Source organism: Bos taurus, chromosome 13 (genome assembly GCF_002263795.3).
Source record: "Bos taurus isolate L1 Dominette 01449 registration number 42190680 breed Hereford chromosome 13, ARS-UCD2.0, whole genome shotgun sequence".
NCBI classification, from domain to species: Eukaryota; Metazoa; Chordata; class Mammalia; order Artiodactyla; family Bovidae; genus Bos; species Bos taurus.
The window spans coordinates 39,708,611-39,728,612 of NC_037340.1; the positions used below are offsets into that span (position 1 = coordinate 39,708,611).

General features: G+C 41.5%; 1 protein-coding gene across 1 annotated transcript in view; it reads left to right on the plus strand.

Annotated features, from left to right (window-relative positions):
- CFAP61 (cilia and flagella associated protein 61) overlaps nucleotides 1-20,002 on the plus strand; it is a 246,527-nt gene that overhangs the window by 79,635 nt on the left and 146,890 nt on the right. The window contains 4 exon segments of the mRNA XM_059892834.1: nucleotides 1,891-2,030; nucleotides 11,012-11,138; nucleotides 16,930-17,007; nucleotides 19,639-19,845. Coding sequence (XP_059748817.1) covers nucleotides 1,891-2,030; nucleotides 11,012-11,138; nucleotides 16,930-17,007; nucleotides 19,639-19,845 — 552 coding nt within the window.

Sequence of the window (20,002 nt, forward strand, 5' to 3'; positions counted from 1 at the left end):
ACATCAACTTTAATAATGAATTTTACTCAATGTACTATGTCCAAAAGTATGAAAGATTATTAAGGAGATCTTGAATACCCCTTGTCTCAGTTTTTAAAATCCGGTGTGTATTTTACACTTAGGGTACATTGTAGAACAAGCGCTAACTTGTCATCTGAAATCCTTGATCTGGTTTTAGATTTCCTAAAATTTATACTTGTCATCAGAACTCCTTGATCTGCTTTTAGATTTCCTACGAGTTGTAGTTGAATGAATAGATTCATATACCCACTTGTTCTAAACAGACATGCAACTTTTCCAATAACAACTGAGTTTTTATTTTATTATTTTTTCTTTACCATTATGATTTACTGAAGGATATGGAATGTAGTTCCCTCTGCTATACTGTGAGACCTTGTTGCTTATCTATTTGATACGTAATAGTTTGTGTTTCAGAGAAGGCAATGGCACCCCACTCCAGTACTCTTGCCTGGAAAATCCCATGGACAGAGGAGCCTGGTGGGCTGCAGTCCATGAGGTTGCTAAGAGTCGGACATGACTGAGAGACTTCACTTTCACTTTTCACTTTCATGCACTGGAGAAGGAAATGGCAACCCACTCCAGTGTTCTTGCCTGGAGAATCCCAGGGACGGGGGAGCCTGGTGGGCTGCCGTCTATGGGGTCGCACAGAGTCGGACACGACTGACGCGACTTAGCAGCAGCAGCAGCAGTTTGTGTCTACTGACCCGGAGCTCCTACTCCACACCTCCCCTACTCCCCCTCCTCTTTGCAACCATAAGCTTGTTTTCTATGTCTGTGAGTCTGTTTCTTTTTATAAATAAGTTCATTTGTATTTTTTTTTTAGATTCCACATGTATGTGATTATATGGTATTTGCCTTTCTCTGTCTGAATTACTTCACTTAGTATGATAATATCTAGGTCCATCCATGTAGCTGCAAATGGCATTATTTCATTCTTTTTTTATGGCCGAGTAATATTCCATCATGTGTGTATGTGTGTGTATACATATATACACACATCTTTTCCATTCATCTGTCGATGGACATTTAGGTTGCTTCCATGTCCTGGGTGCGTGTACCTTTTTGAGGTGTAGTTTTCTCCAGGAGTGGGATTGCTGGGTCATATGGTAGTTCTGTTTTTAATTTTTTGAGGAACCTTCATCCTGCTCTCCATAGTGGCTGCCTCAGTGTATATTCCCACCAACAATGTAGGAGGGTTCCCAAGTATCAGTTTTGAAATTTAAATTTAGATTAATCAAAATGAAATAAAAGTAACAATTGGATTCCCCTGTCACACTAGCCAGGTTCCAAACGCTTGGTGGCCAGAAGCAGCTCCTGGCTAGCATGTTTCAGGTCAGGACACGCAAATATCACTGCCCAGGTTAACCTGCCCTTAGATCTCATCACCCAGGGAAGATCACATCGTGACAAAATACACAGACATCCATGCCTGAGTAATCACAGGACTTTGGAGCTGAAAAGGCCTGAAGCACCACCCTCTCTCCTCACGGAGGCAGGGACCACGACTGGCACAGCAGCACTGGGTAAACCCAGGCCTTTGCCATGGCAGTGCACTGCTTCATTCACTCCTGGATACAAGTGAGTTTGCAAATGGAAACGTCCTTACTTTAAAACTCTACTTCCAAAAACACAGCTGTGCCAAATGGCTTCCATTGTTCACAGTATTCTTTTATGTAGGTTTCAGTCAAAGACCAGACATTTTCCCCATATTCTTACAGTTGTTTATCTCCCTGAATTTTCTGATTATTTTCCAAATGATAGGAATGTTTAACTTGAGTACCGTCTCCTTCACACATTTTACTCCTCTTTAGTGTTTTACAGCAGAAATTTGTTTGGTGATTAATGATTTCTGGTTTCCAATCACATCAGGACAAGGACTTCTGCATCGTTTCTGTGCCGCATCTCACCCCTGAGTTTGTCCTCATCCAGAGCTTCGTGAAGGTGGTTCCGTTCAACAACTGCACCCTAGAGCAGGACCTGTACGTCTTCCATCGGGCAGGGTTGCTCAAGTAAGCAGATGCTCGGAGGGCGAAAAGACAATCCATGAAGTTACAAAAGGAGAACGGAAAAGGAACTCCCTGCCATTTTAATTTAATAACTTATTTTTAAAATCATCTTCTTGGTGGAGGGCTTCATTAAGTGATTTTTACCAATCTATTTAGGGAAAGAATCACAGTGACAAATTACTAGTCCAGTCCGATATTAAAGCATAATCCAACTCTAAGATAATCAAAACAATGTCATTTGACCATTTCTATGGGTAGAGCAAGGTAACACAAGAAAGACCCCAAGAGAGTAAAAATTGAATGTGTGTGTGTTTAAAGGCATATAGATGAATTATGTGATGGCATTTGTGTCACAATGATGGGAAAAGAAAGAATTATTCTGTAAGTGATGGGGTAAAAACAAGAACAGAAATATTCTTCATATTCTCCAGTAAAATAAATTCCCACATGATCGAAGAGTTCAGTGTAAATATTGCAATAGGTCCAAATTAGAAACTGTGTCTACAGTGCTAGTTCCAGGCAAGGTTCTGAGAATACAGCAGTGAGCAACCTACTGATGTTTCCCCGGTCCTTTCAAAGCTCATAAACACTCAAGTAAAAGTAACCTGCAGCTGTGATGGGGATACCAGCCGTGGGTCTGTGGGACCACGGAGACGTGTCACTGCAAAAATAAACCCAGTCAGAGGAAGCCCATGGGGAGTGTGAGTGCAGACTGATCCTTACCATCTCTCAGGACGGAGACGGTCTTTTTAGAACATGCAAGAAAAAAAATCAAGATTTGTTTTTAATCTTATATACATAAGAGACATTCTAGAAAAGTCCATAGGACTTTATTAACCTTATGTGCCTTTGGGAAGCAAGATAAAGATGTGGGGGTGTACATGGCAATGTATTCTTTGCTTTATATCTGTGGGCTCTGTTTAATTTTTTTCATTAATAAATTTTATTTTCTAGAGCAGTTTTAGGCTCACAGCACCATTTGTACCATCGATGAACCTATAGGGATGCACCATCATCAACCAGAGTCCACAGTTTACATGAAGGCTTGCTCATCGGTTACACCTTCTATCAGTTCAATTCAGTTCAGTCACTCTGTCATGCCTAACTCTTTGTGACCTCATGGACTGCAGCACTCCAGGTTTCTCTGTCCATCACCAACTCCCAGAGTTTGCTCAAACTCATGTCCATCAAGTCGGTGATGCCGTCCAACCACCTCATCCTGTCGTCCCCTTCTTCTCCTGCCTTCAGTCTTTCCTGACATTAGAGTATTTCCCAAGTCCTTTGCATTAAGCGGCCAAATTATTGGAGCTTCAGCTTTAGCATCAGCCCTTCCAATGAATATTCAGGACTGATTTCTTTTAGAATGGACTGATTGGATCTCCTTGCAGTCCTAGGGACTCTTAAGAGTCTTCTCCAACACCACAGTTCAAAAGCATCAGTTCTTTGGCACTCAGCTTTCTTTATGGTCCAACTCTCATATCCATACATAACTATTGGAAAAACCATAGCTTTGACTAGACAGACCTTTGTTGGCAAAGTAATGTCTCTGCTTTTTAATATGCAGTCTAGGTTGGTCATAGCTTTCCTTCCAAGGAGCAAGCATCTTTTAATTTCATGGCTGCAGTCACCATCTGCAGTGATTTTGGAGCCCAGAAGAATAAAGTCTCACTGTTTCCATTGTTTTCCCATCTATTTGCCATGAAGTGATGGTACCAGATGCCATGATCTTTGTTTTCTGAATGTTGGGTTTCAAGCCAGCTTTTCACTTTCATCAAGAGGCTCTTCAGTTCCTCTTCGATTTCTTCCATAAGGGTGGTGTCATCTGCATATCTAAGGTTATTAATATTTCTCCTGGCAATCTTGATTCCAGCTTGTGCTTCATCCAGCCCAGCATTTCACATGATGTACTCTGCACATAAGTTAAATAAGCAGGGTGACAATATACAGCCTTGACATACTCCTTTCCCAATTTGGAACCAGTCCATTTTCCATGTCCAGTTCTAGCTGTTGCTTCTTGACCTTCATACAGATTTCTCAGGAGACAGGTAAGGTGGTCTGGTATTCCCATCTTTTTAATAATTTTTCAGTTTATTTTGATCCACACAGTGAAAGACTTTAGCATAGTCAATGAAACAAAAGTAGATATTTTTCTGAAATTCTCTTGCTTTTTCTTTGATCCAACAGATGTTGGAAATCTGATCTCTGGTTCCTCTGCCTTTTCTAAATCCAGCTTGAACATCTGGAAGTTCGCAGTTCACATACTGTTGAAGCCTGGTTGGAGAATTTTGAGCATTACGTTGCTAGCATGTGAGATGAGTGCAGTTGTGTGGTAGTTTGAACATTCTTTGGGCTTGAAATGAAAAATGACCTTTTCCAGTCCTGTAGCCACTGCTGATGGGTCTGGTCAAATGTGTAATGATGTGTCCTCCATTATAATTTCATATAGAGTAGTTTCTTTTCTTTTTTTTTTTTACAATATTGTATTGGTTTTGCCATATAGTAGTTTCTAAAACTCCTGTGTACTCCACCTGTTCATCTCTCTCTCCTTCCCCACCATCTCTTTCAGCCACTGGCCTTATCACCATTTCCGTAGTTTTGTTCCCTATAGTTCAAACTGTAAAGAATCTGCCTGCAATGCAGGAGACCAGGGTTTGATCCCTGGGTCGGGAAGATCCCCTAGAGAAGGGAATGGCAATCCACTCCAGTATTCTTGCCTGGAGAATTCCATGGACAGAGAAGCCTGGCGGGCTACAGTTTGTGGGGTCACAAAGAGTTGGACACGACTGAGCAACTAACACACACACAGAATGTCATAGCTGGAATCATACAGTGTCTGGCCTTTACAGATTAGCCTCTTTCATTTAGTAATTAGTATTTTCAAGGCTTGATGGCTGAATTCATTTTAACCCTGAATGGTATTCCTTTGTCTGGATGGACCGCAGTTTATTTATCCTCTCACCTACTGAAAGACCGCTTGGTTGCTTCCAAGTTTTGGCAACTATGAATAAGGCAGACTACAAAGGCAAATACAAACATTCGTGTGCAGGTTTTTGTGTGGACGTAAGTTTTTGACTCATTTGGGTATAAACCAAGGAGCACAACCATAGATTGTATGGTAAGAATATTGAGTTTTGTAAGAAACTACCCCCTTGTCTTCCAAAGTCCTCCACCATTTTGCGTTCCTGCCGGCAATGAAGGCTTCTTCACATCCTCACCGGCATTTGTCAGTGTTCTGAATTTTTTCCATTCTAATAGTTGTATTGTGGTATCTTGCTTTAATTTGCATTTCCATACTGATTTATGATGTTGAGCATCTTTTCATTTGCTGTCTGCAATCTGTGTATCTACTTTGGTGAGATGTCTGTTCATATCTTCTGCCCTTTTTAAGAGTGGGTTGTTTATTTCTGTGTGATTTTTTTTTTAATTATAGGCATGCATTATGTCCATAACAGAAAATGAAGTTAATTTTGTATCACTGAGAGTTTAAATTTTACTATGACTCAAGTAAAACTTTTATTAGGTGCTCTTTACACTCTCTGCATTCTTGAATAGAGCATATTGGTGACATTTTCTCATGACTTCCAATGCTACTCATGAATAAACACACTGACGACAGCAGCCAGATGACATTCGGTCAGGACTGGGCCCCGGGTCTGCCTGTGGTCATGACCTTGCTCTTAGTTGCTTAATTATTTAATTCATAGTCATGTTCCTTTCTTGTACACTTCCTTTTCTTACTATGAACACATATTTCTTTTATTAAAAATTAAGTTTAATTTTTCAAAACAATGAGACTTTCAACATGCATCTGGAAATTAATCCTGGTGGCAGCAGGGCCCTCGCTATTCTTTGTAACCATTTGCAATGTCAGCTTCATGTTTGCTTTGTTCTAATCACTTACATATAAAGGTGCAGATTGTGTGCACCTGGGTTCTTTTCTGAAAAGTTAAACTCTCAAGCAGAAATAGTTTCTGGGTCCTTAGAAAGTCATGGTCTTTGTCACTGTTCCCCTCTGAGCCCTCTTTGGGAGCTTTCCTTTGTTGCTCTGAGTTTCATTGACAACCCATCCCACCACCGCTCACCGAGTTCTCAGTGTGTCCAGTCTTGTGGCTCCTTTGCACTTTTACTCTTGTTCCTGACGCCTTGCTGCTTGGAATCTGCTTGCGTGTAGGGGGGGATGTCCCTCAAAACCCATGTGTGTGTCACCAACAGGGGATATCTCTCTTGTGGCCATGGCAATGGGTCATTTTTCTCTAGAGCAAACCTAGATCTTTAATTCTTTAAATTCTACCTGCATTCCAGGTAGAGGAGAAAGATGCAAAGGAAGGGGAGTGAGAAGATACAGACCAGGTAGTGATGAGGGCGAATGTGAGGGCATGAGACACGTGGGGGCAGAGGGCAGGAGGCAGTGGAGCAGCCATGTGGGCACAGCCCTCCGCTGCCCCGCTTTTTGAGCTGTGGCTTTAAATACATCCGTGTTCTTCCATTTTTTGCTTCACTTCTCTTGACATCTGGGATGGATTGTTCTTGCCCTTAAGTTTGGTTACTCTAAATTTCATGACCTCCTGTCCTCGGCTCCCACTGGATCGCCTTCCTCTTCCCTTGGGAAATTATATTTATGTCTGTCACCTGCCCTCTGGCCATGCTGCTGAGCACAGGGACAAATTGCTTGGTTGTTAGCGGTGTTACCTCTCTGTCAACAGATTCCACGAGGGGGCCCCTCTCATTTCATTTGTGGCTACTGGTCTTTGAGAGGACATTTTCCAGCATTTATGTTAGCTTTCATTTGGAATGTGCATAACTGAACGCTTTTTAACACTCTCCTTCACCGAGTGATCTCAGGGGTGCCTGCTTATATAACCTGAGGGGGGTGTGTGGTATGAGGACCCCTGTTCCTTTCCTCCGCCTGCCTGTCCTTCACCGTTATGTGTGTGAAAGTCTCTCAGTCGTGTCTGACTTTGCAACCCCATGGACTGTAGCCCGCCAGGCTTCTCTGTCCATGGAATTCTCCAGGCCAGAGAATTGGAGAATTCTGGAGTGGGTAGCCAGCCGTTCCATTCTCCAGGGCATCCCAGACCCAGGGATCGAACCCAGGTCTCCCGTATTGCAGGTGGATTTTTTACCATCTGAGCCACCATTCCATGGGCTTTTATTCTTTATTCATGACCAGAGGACACGTTTGGATGAACCAACTGGTCATTCCATCTTCCTGCCCTTCCAAAGCATATTTTTCTGAAATTTGGCATTTTTTTTTTTTAATTTGGGAGATTAGGTTTCAAACTTACTCATCCAGCTGATATATATATATATATATATTTTTTTTTGGTGCCAGAAATGATTTTCTATGAATAAACATTGACCTCTAAGTTGAATCATACTACTTATTGTCAACTTTGCTCAGCAAATAAAAATGCCCTTAGGAGTTGGCTTTTAAATGGCTCCTTCCCTCAGTGTTTTTGCTTTATATGCTTCTCCATGGGTGGCTCACTGATGCCTGGTAGTCATCTTTTTCTAGCATGGCGCCATTCTACCTGTTTCAGGCCCATGTTGTCACTGAGAGTGGTTTAGGGCTATCAGTCTTTCTGGTGCTTTTAACCAGCTTCCTTGAATAGAAGCCAAGAGAAACTTTATTTTGTGGTTATCATTTTGTTTTGGTTTAAACTGAAATGCCAAAGCTGTCGAATTATTTTATGTTTCTATTACATAGATCACTCCTTTGAAATGCAGAAAGATTCAAATTACTTTTTCTTCTTTCCATCATTTAGTTTTAATTCACTGGCATCAAAAAACCACCCTATATTCTGCAGGACTGAGTGATGACATACACATTGACTGCTAGGTGTCTATAACCATTCATTCATTCAACCTGAAGTTGAAAAATTAACTGTTAAATCGTTTTCGTTCTACTTTTATGTATGATTTTCTATTTTGTTATGTATGCAGTCTGATTAAATGCTATAAAATCTGACCTTTGAGGCCAGAATCCGCCAAAAGCAGGAGAACAAAATCTCTTGTGAAACAAAACTTTCCAGATCCAAGAAGGGACCAGTGGGCGAGGATGACATCACTTCTTCGTGGAGAGGTGACATTTCCTGAACATCCAAGTTCAGCAAAGGAGGGACATGTGAAGGTGGAGTGACCTGGGGAGGTGAAGGGCCACGGGGAAGGGTTAGGAAACCAGGGGGGCCCATGTAGGACCCCCTTGGGAGAACTTGCTTCTTCTATGGCTGGAGGAAGCCCCATGGATGGGTGGACAACCATGGCTAAGCTCCTCTGATTCAAAGCAGCCCTAGAACCACGTGTGAGCCCTTGAGGAGAAAATGCCTAAACCGTCTTGGCCTGAGCATGTGTTCACTTCTGGGAAGGTTGTGCACGGTAACCGGCAGAAGAGCTGGTGGGCATGGTCTCTTTCCCGGCTCTGTACCTGGTTGTGGGGAAGAGGAAGGGACCCAGCACAGAGCTGATAATGAAAGAATGATGATCCAAAACTCCTCATTCCAAACTTGTGGAGAGATACAAGTAGGAACATCTGAACTAGATTTTGGCACAAGGTGGCCATGTCAGAACCATGTTCTTATCTTTCACTTAAAAATTGCTCATGCTGTTTCTATTATTCAGTTCAGTTCAGTTCAGTTCTGTTGCTCAGTTGTGTCTGACTCTTTGCAACCTCATGAGCTGTAGCACACCAGGCTTCTCTGTCCATCACCAACTCCTGGAGCTTACTCAAACTCATGTCCATCGAATCAGTGATGCCATCCAACCATCTCATCCTCTGTCATCCCCTTCTCCCCCCACCTTCATTCTTTCCCAGCATCAGGGTCTTTTCCAATGAGTCAGTTCTTCACATCAGGTGGCCAAAGTATTGGAGTTTCAGCTTCAGCATCAGTCCTTCCAATTCATATTCAGGACTGATTTCCTTTAGGATGGACTGGTTGGATCTCTTTGTAGTCCAAGGGACTCTCAAAAGTCTTCTCCAACACCACAGTTCAAAAGCATCAATTCTTTGCACTCAGCTTTCTTTATGGTTCAACTCTTACATCCATACATGACTACTGGAAAAACCATAGCTTTGGCTAGATAGACTTTGGTGGCAAAGTAATGGCTCTACTTTTTAATATGCTGTCTAGGTCAGTCATAACTTTTCTTCCAAGGAGCAAGTGTCTTTTAATTTTAGGGCTGCCGTCACCATCTGCAGTGATTTTGGAGCCCAAGAAAATAAAGTTTGTCACTGTTTCCATTGTTTTCCCATCTATTTGCCATGAAGTGATGGGACCAGATGCCATGATCTTCGTTTTCTGAATGTTGAGTTTTAAGCCAACTTTTTCACTCTCCTCTTTCACTTTCATCAAGAGGCTCTTTAGTTCTTCTTCACTTTCTGCCATAAGGGTGTCATCTGCATATCTGAGGTTATTGATATTTCTCCTGGTAATCTTGATTCCAGCTTGTGCTTCATCCAGCCCAGCATTTTTCATGATGTGCTCTGCGTATCAGTTAAATAAGCAGGGTGACAATATACAGCCTTGATGTACTCTTTTTCCAATTTTATTATTATTCTGTTATTCAGGTGATAGCAATTGATTGGGGCTTCCCTGGTGGCTCAGCAGTAAAGAATCTGCCTGCCAGTGCAGGAGATGCAGGGGATGTGGGTTTGATCCTTGGGTCAGGAAGATCCCCTGGAGAAAGAAATGGCAACCCACTCTAGTGTTCTTGCCTGGAAAACTCCATGGACAGAAGAGGCTGGTGGGCTACAGTCCCTGGGGTCACAAAGAGTTGGACGTGACTAAGAGACAAAGTAATTGATCATTTTTATATCACTTAACTATATATGTAGATTGCTCTTTACAAATGTGCTGCTTTGCACATAGAACGGAAGCGGACATTAAAACATAAGCACAAATATTCACTACAGTTGGAAGCAAAGTAGGTTAGAGTATTTCACTTTATTAATAGTAGGAGGAGTAGCCTTGTCCTATTTGATAATAACACTAATAACCCTATAATGACTGGAGAGTGTGCCTTGTATGAACTCTACATCGTATGCAGGGCCCAGCCTCCAGGCTAAGGTGGAGACATCATCACTTCCCCTTCGCATGGGTCCACAGCTCCATCCCGTGGCAAACAGGCACTCAGATGCCCTGCATACCTAGGTATGGGGTGGGCTGGCGCTCTACACTGAGTTGCCAGCCTAACACACTGTGGCACTGCCTGCCCTGGGTGCGGACAGCCACCACCTTGCTCTGATTAGAGACTCCAGGGGCACAGTTTGATGCCGATCCTCCCCAGGTCCATGTCCAGGACCCCAGCGAGGGTGGGGCAGGATTGCTCAAAGTGGGGCTCCCCCACTGATGCACCCAGTTGTCACCCTGGCAGAGGATGGAAGCCATCACAGGGCAGAGATTGGGGAGGTGCCAAAGGAAGGGCACAGATCGGGGAGAAACCATCATGGGAGCTGGATGAGGTGGGTACCACCTGTGAGCCAAGGCATCAAGCCCCGGACGTGCTCCATTGTCCTCCTAGACTTCACGTAAAATCACGAAATCAGAGATAAAATTATTAAGAAATTTAAGACTCGTGAAGCCAGCCTGGGTTCAGTGTAAGTTTTTAACCTCTTAACATACTTTATAAATTTGACAGAGTTTGGCTTTATGTATGAAGCAATGTGACATAAAGCATAGTGCTGAACATTTTAAATGAAATAAGTTTAAAATTTGACTTTATATTGTTTGGTTAATGGTTACAATCAGTGTTGCTGTTTTCTTTTTCTTCTAACCTTATTGTTCTCACTTTTTAAATGAATGTTTTCCATGTTTTCTAGAATGAAGAGTTACTTTTTAATTAAATCCCAATGTTATATAAAAATATTTTGCTGGATATTATTTTACATAAGTGTGATCTGTTACAATCTTGTCTCCATTTGGGGGACAGGGAGAATATGTATTTTAGTACTTTAAGCGGAAAAAGAAAATGTGTCTCTTCTTTCCCAGGACCATTAAAATAAGATTAGCTACCCTCTTGGACACTCCTGGTGTTGAAAAGCTCGTCAGCACCCTCATGCCGTGTAAAAGCATATTGGAGGATTTGAAGCAGTACAACGAGGCTCGCAGGGACCCTGTAAGTACCTGCCACTTCCAGACTGGCTTCCTTTCCCCATGCTTTGGTACTTATGAGTACCGGGTAGGTTCTATCCTGAAGTTTTCTTGGACCTTGTTGGACAATTGGGTGGTGGGGAGCAACAGAGGTGGGGTTGGGAGAGGGGAGGGAGAAAAAAAGAAAAAGGAAACTGAGGTTTAAAGAAGTTTGGGGCTGTTTTCTCACTAGTGACCCCATGGGGGTTGATCAGATATGCCCTAAATCCTTATCTCGGGCATAGAAAATTTGAACTTAATCTAGGCAACATGTAAGAAAATGAGACCCCAGTGCTTGGAATAGGCACATCTGAGTCAGGTTAGAGGATCCTTGGGTCCCTGGTGCCTACCCCAGCAGCACCCATCTCACCCTCTGGATGATGGGTTGGTCCATACCCTTTTGGTGACCTGGCTGCATCCTCAAAGATCAGATTGGCTGGGAAGATCCTGTGTGACAAATTTGGGGCTCTCTTTCTAGTACAGTAAGTATATGATACATTTGGCATAACAAAGGGCAAGCTAGCAGTGGTCCTTATGTCATTGCTGCCTTCTTAAGGACCATGCCAGTTACCTTCCTCCAGATGTGGAAGAATGCATGCGGTTAGGAAAATGCTTCATTACTGTTTTGATGAATTTTATTTAAAAAAATTTCACTGAAGCATAACCAATAAAAAATGTTTGATAGATTTCACAATTTGAATACACCATGGAATAAACAGGAAACAGACTAATCCCAGCCCACTGGAAGTCCCTTTCAAGTTCTCATTTAGTGACTCCTCCCTCCGCCCGGGTTAGTACTACCTTCTAAGATCATAAATACCTGGCTTTTGAGCTTTATTTAAAGGGATCAGACACTATGTTTTCTGACACCAAGCATCTTTTGCTCAGCGACAACTGTGAGATTCAGCCACAGTGTGGTGTACAAAGTACTTCATTGCTTGAACATACCCCAGTTTATTCATTCCACCTCTCAGGCCATCTGGCGAGTTCCCAGTTATGGGCTCTTTTGAATAACCCTTTCAGTCAATCTAAAACTCATCAAGAGGGAGCCAACAAACACAAACATGGTGAGAGTTTTAATAAATATAAAGGCATTGAATGAAAAGAAAACTTCCCTTCCGCACATGTTTTTCTGTTTTGGTTTGTCTTGATCTCTTTTGGTCTTGGTTTATATATTTTTTTTGTTCCTTCCCTCGTGGCTGGCTGACACAGTATGATGTAGTGGCCCAGTTCTTAAAGCGGGTTCTAAGGAACTCTAGGGGTCCCCAAGACATTCAGGGAGTCTGTGAGATTAAAACTATCCTCCTAAGAAGAGTAAGAAATTATTTTTCTTTTCTGCCAAATTGATATTCGCACTGATGGTGCAAAAGCAATGGTGGGAAAAACCTCAGGGACCTCGGTGTGGATCGGGGGTGGGGCAGCAAACTTGCCAGTGGTCACTGAGTTTGCTGCTCTGCTCTCACAGGAGCGACAGGAGCAGAAAGCCCATGACAGCAGATCACTGTGCACCAGCAGAATGGCCAAAACTAAAAAGAGGGATGCTCCTCGGTGCTGGCAAGGATGCTGGGAAATTGGGTCACTCCTCTGTTGCTGGTGGGATGTGAAATGCTATCCCCCCCTCTGGAGAACATTTTGGCTATCCCTTAAAAAAACAGACAAATAAATACAACAGTCATGTGACCTGGTGATTACACTCCTGACCATTTATCCCAGAAAAAGGAAGATTTGAATACAAGTGTTCATAGCAGCTGGAGTCAGACCAGGTGTCCTTCAATAGGTGGATAAGCTATGTTACCTCCATGCCATTGAATAGTGCTCAGCAGTAGCAAACGATGTACTGTTTTTTTGTTTGTTTAAGCATAGTTGAGTTATAATGTTGTATTAGTTTCAGGTGTACCACAGAGTGATTCAGGTAAATATATGTATATCTATACAGTAAGTCCTTGTTATTTATCTGTTTTATATATAGTAATGTATATCAGTTGGGCTTCCCGAGTAGCTCAGTGGTAAAGAATTCTCCTGCAATGCAGGAGCCGAAGGAGATGTGGGTTCATTCACTAGGTCACGAAGATCCCCTGGAGGAGGAAATGGCAACCCACTCCAGTATGCCTGCCTGAAAAAAATCCCACGGACAGTGGAACCTGGTGGGCTACCGTCCTTAGGATTGCAAAGAATCGGACACGACTGAGTGACTGAGCCGGCCAGTCAGTATATCAGTTAATTTCAAGCTCCCAATTTATCTCTCCCATCATCCCTTTCTCCTTTGGTAACTGTGATTGTTTTCCATGTCTGTGAGTCTATTTCTGTTTTGTAAATAAGCTCATTTGTATCATTTTTTGTTAGATTCCACAAATAAGTGATATTACCTGAGATTTATTTATTTATTTTTTCCGTCTGATTTACTTCAGTTAATAAGATCATCTCTGGGTCCATCCATGTTGCTGCAAATGGCAAATTTCATTGTTCTTTACAGATGAGTAACATTCCATTGTATATAAGTGTCACATCTTATTTCTCCATTCCTCTGTTGATGGATATTTATGTTGCTTCCATGTCATGGCTATTGTCAGTAATGTTGCAGTGATCATTGGGGTGCATGTCTCTCTTCAAATTAGGGTTTTCATCTTTTCCAGGTATATGCTCAGAAGTGGAATTGCTGGATCATATGGTTGTTCTATTTTTAGCTTTATAAGGACCCCTGTACTGTTAAGGGATGCACTGTTGATATCATGCATCAACTTGGGTGAATGTCCAGTGTGTGTGTGTGTGTGTGTGTGTGATCGGTTGCTCAGTCATGTGCAACTCTTTGCGGCCCCATGGACTGTCACCCACCAGGCTCCTCTGCCCATGGAGTTTTCCAGGCAAGAATATTAGAGTAGGGTGCCATTTCCTATTCCAGGGGATCCTCCTGACCCAGGGATCTAACCCACGTCTCTTGCATCTCCTGCATTGGCAGGCGGATTCTTTACCACTAGAAAATATTCAGAGAATTATGCTAAATGGAAAAATAAGCCAATCCCTAGAGGTTATATATTGTATGATTTTGCTTGTATGACATTTTGTAAATGATAACACTTTAGAGCTGGAGAACAGATCACTTGTTGCCATGGTTAAGGATGGGAGCGGGGCAGAGGGAAGACAGGTGTGGTACAATAGGCAAGCCAAGAGATCCTTGTGGTGGACTGTCTAGTATCTTGACTGCAATGGTGGGCACATGAGCCCACACAGGGGCTAAAGTCGCACAGACCTGAATACACACACACATACACACACACACACACACAATCACATCAGTGTGCTTTCCCTGCTTGTCATATCATACTAGTGTTCTGCAGAAAGTGACCATTATAGGATACTGGACAAAATGTACAAGGAATCTCTCTGTATTGTTTTTTACAACTGCTGGTGCATCTGCAGCTATCTCCATAGACATTTTAATTAAAATTCCAAAAAAAAAAAAAAAAAAAGAGGCGAGCCAGTTTCCCTTGAAGCCGTAAACATTATTCACTTACTAAGCCTCAGTCCTTGAGTATATGTATTTGCCATATTCTGTGTAGCAAAACGAGATACGGCCATACCACTCTTGGGCTGCAGACTGAAACGTGGTGGTGGTTTGAAGGAAAACGTTTCTGCGGTTGTTTGAATTGCAGCACTGCTGTCACAGAGCAGCTGGCAGACAAAATATGGTTATTTAGTCCTGGGGAGCCCGCAGACTTTTTCTTAAAAGTGAACGAGGTGAGAGGGTCACTCCACGAAGACAACTGACAGCATGTATCCTCTATGATGAAGACCAAGCTTTAAAGAAAAACTTAGACTTTTAGAAAATCAGTATCTGCCATCATAAGCTTGACAGCTCCCCAAAAACTTAAAAACAGGTTTTCTGATGAAGCTGGTGGTGATATTACCAAATGCAGTGTTTTGATATTTTGCGATTAAAAATAGGTCAACATTTGGAAAATCTGCATAAGCTTGGTGAACCAATATTTTCCAGATAGACAAGCCATGATATTACAAAATCGTGCAGAGGTAAAAGATTCAAAGTGAAGAAGAGACCAGTGAATTTCAATGTAGTAGGTCATTCACTGATAGATTTCAGATCCACATTGCAACAAATCTTTAATACAGTATGTACGACATGTTACTTTTTGGTGGAGCATCAAAGAAGAATATCCATAATTATCTGAAAAAATTATTTAAATACATCTCCTTTTTCCAACTACTATCCTTATGAAGACAGATTTTTTTTTGCATTCATTTCAACCAAACTAATATATTACAACAGATTGAATACAGAAGCAGATGTGAGAATCTAGCTGTCTTCCATTAAGCCACACATTTGAGATCTGCAAAAATCTGAAACAATGCTACTCTTTTCTCTAAATCCATCAGTTCAGTTCACTCACTCGGTCACGTCCGACTCTTTGCAACCCCATGGACTGCAGCACACCAGGCTTCCCTGTCCGTCACCAATGCCCAGAGCTTACTTGAACTCATGTCCATCAAGTCAGTGATGCCATCCAACCACCTCATCCTCTGCCATCCCCTTCTCCTCCTGCCTTCAATCTTCCCCAGCATCAGGGTCTTTTCCAATTAGTCAGTTCTTCTCATCAGGTGGCCAAAGTATTGGAGTTTCAGCTTCAGCATCAGTCCTTCCAATGAATATTCAGGAATGATTTCCTTTAGGATGGACTGGTTGGATCTCCTTGTAGTCCAAGGGACTCTCAAGAGTCTTCTCCAACACCACAGTTAAAAAGCATCAATTCTTCAGCGCTCAGCTTTCTTTATAGTCCAACTCTCACATCCATACATGACTACTGGAAAAACCATAGCTTTTACTAGATGGACCTTTGTCAGCAAAGTAATGTCTCTGCTTTTTAATATGATGTCTAGGTCAGTCATAGCTTTTCTTCCAAGGAGCAAGTGTCTTTTAATTTCATGGCTGCAGTCACCATCTGTAATGATTTTGGAGCCTAAAAAAATAAAGTCTCTCACTGTTTCCACTGTTTCCCCATCTATTTGCCATGAAGTGATGGGACCAGATGCCATGATCTTAGTTGAGTTTTAAGCCAGATTTTTTACTCTCCTCTTTCACTTTCATCAAGAGGCTCTTTAGTTCTTCTTCGCTTTCTGCCATAAAGGTGGTGTCATCTAAATATTTCTCTAAATATTTTTGTCAAATTAAAAAATTTGCTTTAATGAGTAAATTCAACAAAAATTCATAGAAGAATCCAAACTTTTCTCAATTTTAATTTCTAATACAGAAAGTAGTAGCAGACATGAACCAAAGCTCTTTGGCATCCTCAGGACACAGGGCTCCTGGGCTGACAGTGACAATCACTGATGTGCTAAAGAAAACAGTTGCTGTTCAGTCGCTAAGTCATGTCTGACTTTCTGCGACCCCAGGGACTGTAGCCTGCCAAGCTCCTCTGTCCATGAGATTATCCTGGCAGGAATACAGATTCCCAGTCAAAAGCAATTGGTTGGAATCAATAGACCCATTCCACAGTAGTTGGAGATCTTGTCAAGGTGGACTCTCAAGCTTTGTTTTCTCATAAATAAAGTAGAGACATAATGGTAATATTTACCTCATAGGGTTGGAGTGAGGGTTAAATGCAGTCAAGGAGGGCATTGAACTTATTACCTGGCCCAGAAGGTGATAGGATGGTGGCTTCATCATTGTTGTTCTATGATCACGGTTGAAACCCTTTAAGGACAGCTTGCAGAAACATTAATAGCAATATTTTGAAAGGTCCTAAGGCATCTTCTTCTCTTTCCAGGATGGAACACCACTTCAGGTATTTGTAGCTGAAGTTGCAGAACAGGTAGTCGGCATTGCAGTGATCAGAAATGAAATGGTAAGCTGGGAAGTGGATATGACTTCCCTTGACTGCGCCTTTTCCTCTCCTGAATCAACGCATGATGTCTCTTTCTAAGTTTAATTAATTTAAACTCTTATTTAATACGAATGTCTCCTTTTCCCGAAGGCTATAGATCTGCTTGCATCCTACTTGGCAGACACTTTTTTTTTTTCAGTTCAAAATGTTTAAAATGTTACAAAGAATACATGAAAACATTCACATTCTAAAAATTCAAATAACCTCCCAACACCAAAAAAAGTCCCAGCTCTTTCCCTAAAGAATTACTCTATTGAGAGTTATGCATTTATCCCTTCCAACATCCTTTCTTGCACTTAATAACATGCATCGTGTGTGTTTGTTGTTAAGTGGACATCTAATTTTATTTTGTCCCAATGCACAGCCAATTATTCCAAAGTATTTATTACTGAGCAGTCCATTCTTTCCCTGCTGATTTAAAATGCTGCCTTTGCGTTATTAAATTTCCATGTGTCTGTGTCTATTTTTACTCTCTATTCCATTCCATAGATTTATTTGTTGATAGCTATTGCATTATCATGTGTTTTGGTATCTGGTATGGAAGTCTTCTCTTGTTTGTTTCCTTTGCCTAAAATTTCTTGGTTTTACTTGAGTGTTTTCCTTTCTGGATAAACCTTGTAACACTTACTATGAATTTATTTGTGCCTATGTAGATTTTACACAACAATTTAGGCAGAACTGATAAATGTAATATTGAGACTTCGCAGCTGGGAACATAGCTTCTGGAAGATATCAAGGAACTTCTCTCCTATTTCTAGTTCACTAAAAGCTTTTATTGTGCATGCATATTGAATTTTATTAAATGTGTTTTGGCATTTATTGATATGCTCATGTGACTTTATTTCTTCAATGTATTCAAACTATCCTTGTTCTTAGATTCTTTTGATTCAATATATCTTTAAGAATTTTTGGAGAGAGGGTGGAAGAGGGTCAGGTCTCTGAGTCCACACACATACAAGTTTTCATCTGTCCATACACCTGAATTCAGCTGTGTATAGAGTTCCTATGCAAATGATTCCTCATCAGAGTGTTGTATTTATTCTCATCATCTTCCAGTAGCCAATGTCACAGATAAAACACAATCTGATGTAAATAAGTGTATGTTTGTTTGCTTTCTCTCTTGAGAATTCCCTTTTCCTTTTTATTCCTGAAATTCTTATTAAGTACCTTATGCCTCTTTTGAGCTTGTGAACCTCTTTCTTCCATGATTTCATTATTTCTTCTCTTTCATTTTCTGTATTCTCCTTGTCTTAAATTCCTTTTTAAATGGAATTGACCCTTTGCTGTCTCATATCTTTCTTCCTGTACTTTTTAATCCATTGTACTTCTTACTCTTCATTCTAGGAGATTTCCTTGATTTTTGTCTTCCAGATCCCTAATGCACTGTTCATCCATGTCTATTCAGACCTTCTACTGGAATTTTAATTTCAGAGTTCATGTATTTAACTTCCAAGTCCCTTCCTTGTTCTCTTATTGTTCTTTATTTTTTGTAGCAGCTTGTTATGTTTTATGTGAGATCCTTTTTGGTATCTCTGAGGACATTTTGTAGAATTTTTTTTTTAATTATCTTCTGTTTGCTAGATAACCTCTGTTTCCTTTGGAGTGAGTGGTATGTTTCTCTATCTGATCTTTTGCATTTCTCAGTTTTCCTCAAAAGTCTGTCAATGTCATGAATGAGAGATTAAATGACCAATGCGAATGGCTGGCATGGTCTCCTTGACAGTGTGTTTATCCGCTTCTCCATGACATTGCTCTGGCCACTGGGAGGCTGCCTACAAGCTGGGACACAAGGCTGTCTGGGTTGTTAGCACAGTTGTGAGAAACAAATTCCAAAGCTCTGAGCCACCCTCCAGAAGTAAGCCATCAAAGCAAGTGGCTTTGGGGAAACAAGCTTTTAGCTTTTCAAAAATTAACCATGAAAATGAGATTAGTAAGTAATAGGAGAAAATAACTCATCTCTCATTACTGTACCTAAAGTCTCTTTTCTTTCACTGGGCATTTTTCTCAGAGAAGCCCTGGATCTGGTGCACAGGGCAATGTGTTTCCTCATAGCAAAGCCCTAGAAACAAGTTAGATGTCCATCCAGAGGGGATCAGCTACATAGCCACTCCTCTGGCCACATGCTGGAACATGATAATGCAGGAGAGAATCATTAGCTCAGGCTCCAGGTCCCTCCAGGGAAACTTCTTGAAGACTGACCTAAGCATGACCATCATCAGAGCAGTTCTCTGCCGAGGTGGCCGTTGTGAGCTGTTAGTCACTGATAAAGGGCGTCCGGGCAGCATCCAGCACAGGACTGAGTCCCCGTTTTCACAACTCGAAACCTCACTGTGGTAAACATCCTTGTGTGTGTATCTCTGGGCGTGTGTATTCAACTTTTCTCCCCGAGGATGAATGCCATTGAGAGCAGACACTGGGGTAGATCTCTTCTTAGTCCCCACCAGGCGTAGCTCAGTCTCTACCCTGGCTCCTTAGGAAGAGAAGGGAAAGGCATGCCCTTAAAGTTATTTTTAAATGATGTTTCTCAGAAGATGCATGCCATTTGTTTAAAACCCTCTTAGATGTCCTTTCTCACCTTTTTTTTTTTTTTAGGATATAGAGTATATCCGATCCCACTACAACATTGAAGATTTCATCTACTTCAATCACCACCAGCGCGAAGAGCACGGACACCTGTATCACTTTGTCCTGAATCCCATTTTCCGGCACTACACCAAGTTTTTTCTCAAGGAGATCCTCCGTTTAGGATACAAATCTTGTCTCTACTACCCTGTTTACCCACAAGTCAAGGAAGGCAAGGTAAGAGCGTGTCCTCAGCCACCTCTCCTGCAGACCAGCGTCCACGGTGTCATTCGTGTTGCATGCCAATATTTTATTTCTTCCTCATTCCATGGATTTTGATTATATATGTGTGTATATATATATATGATATATGCATCATATATATACACATGTG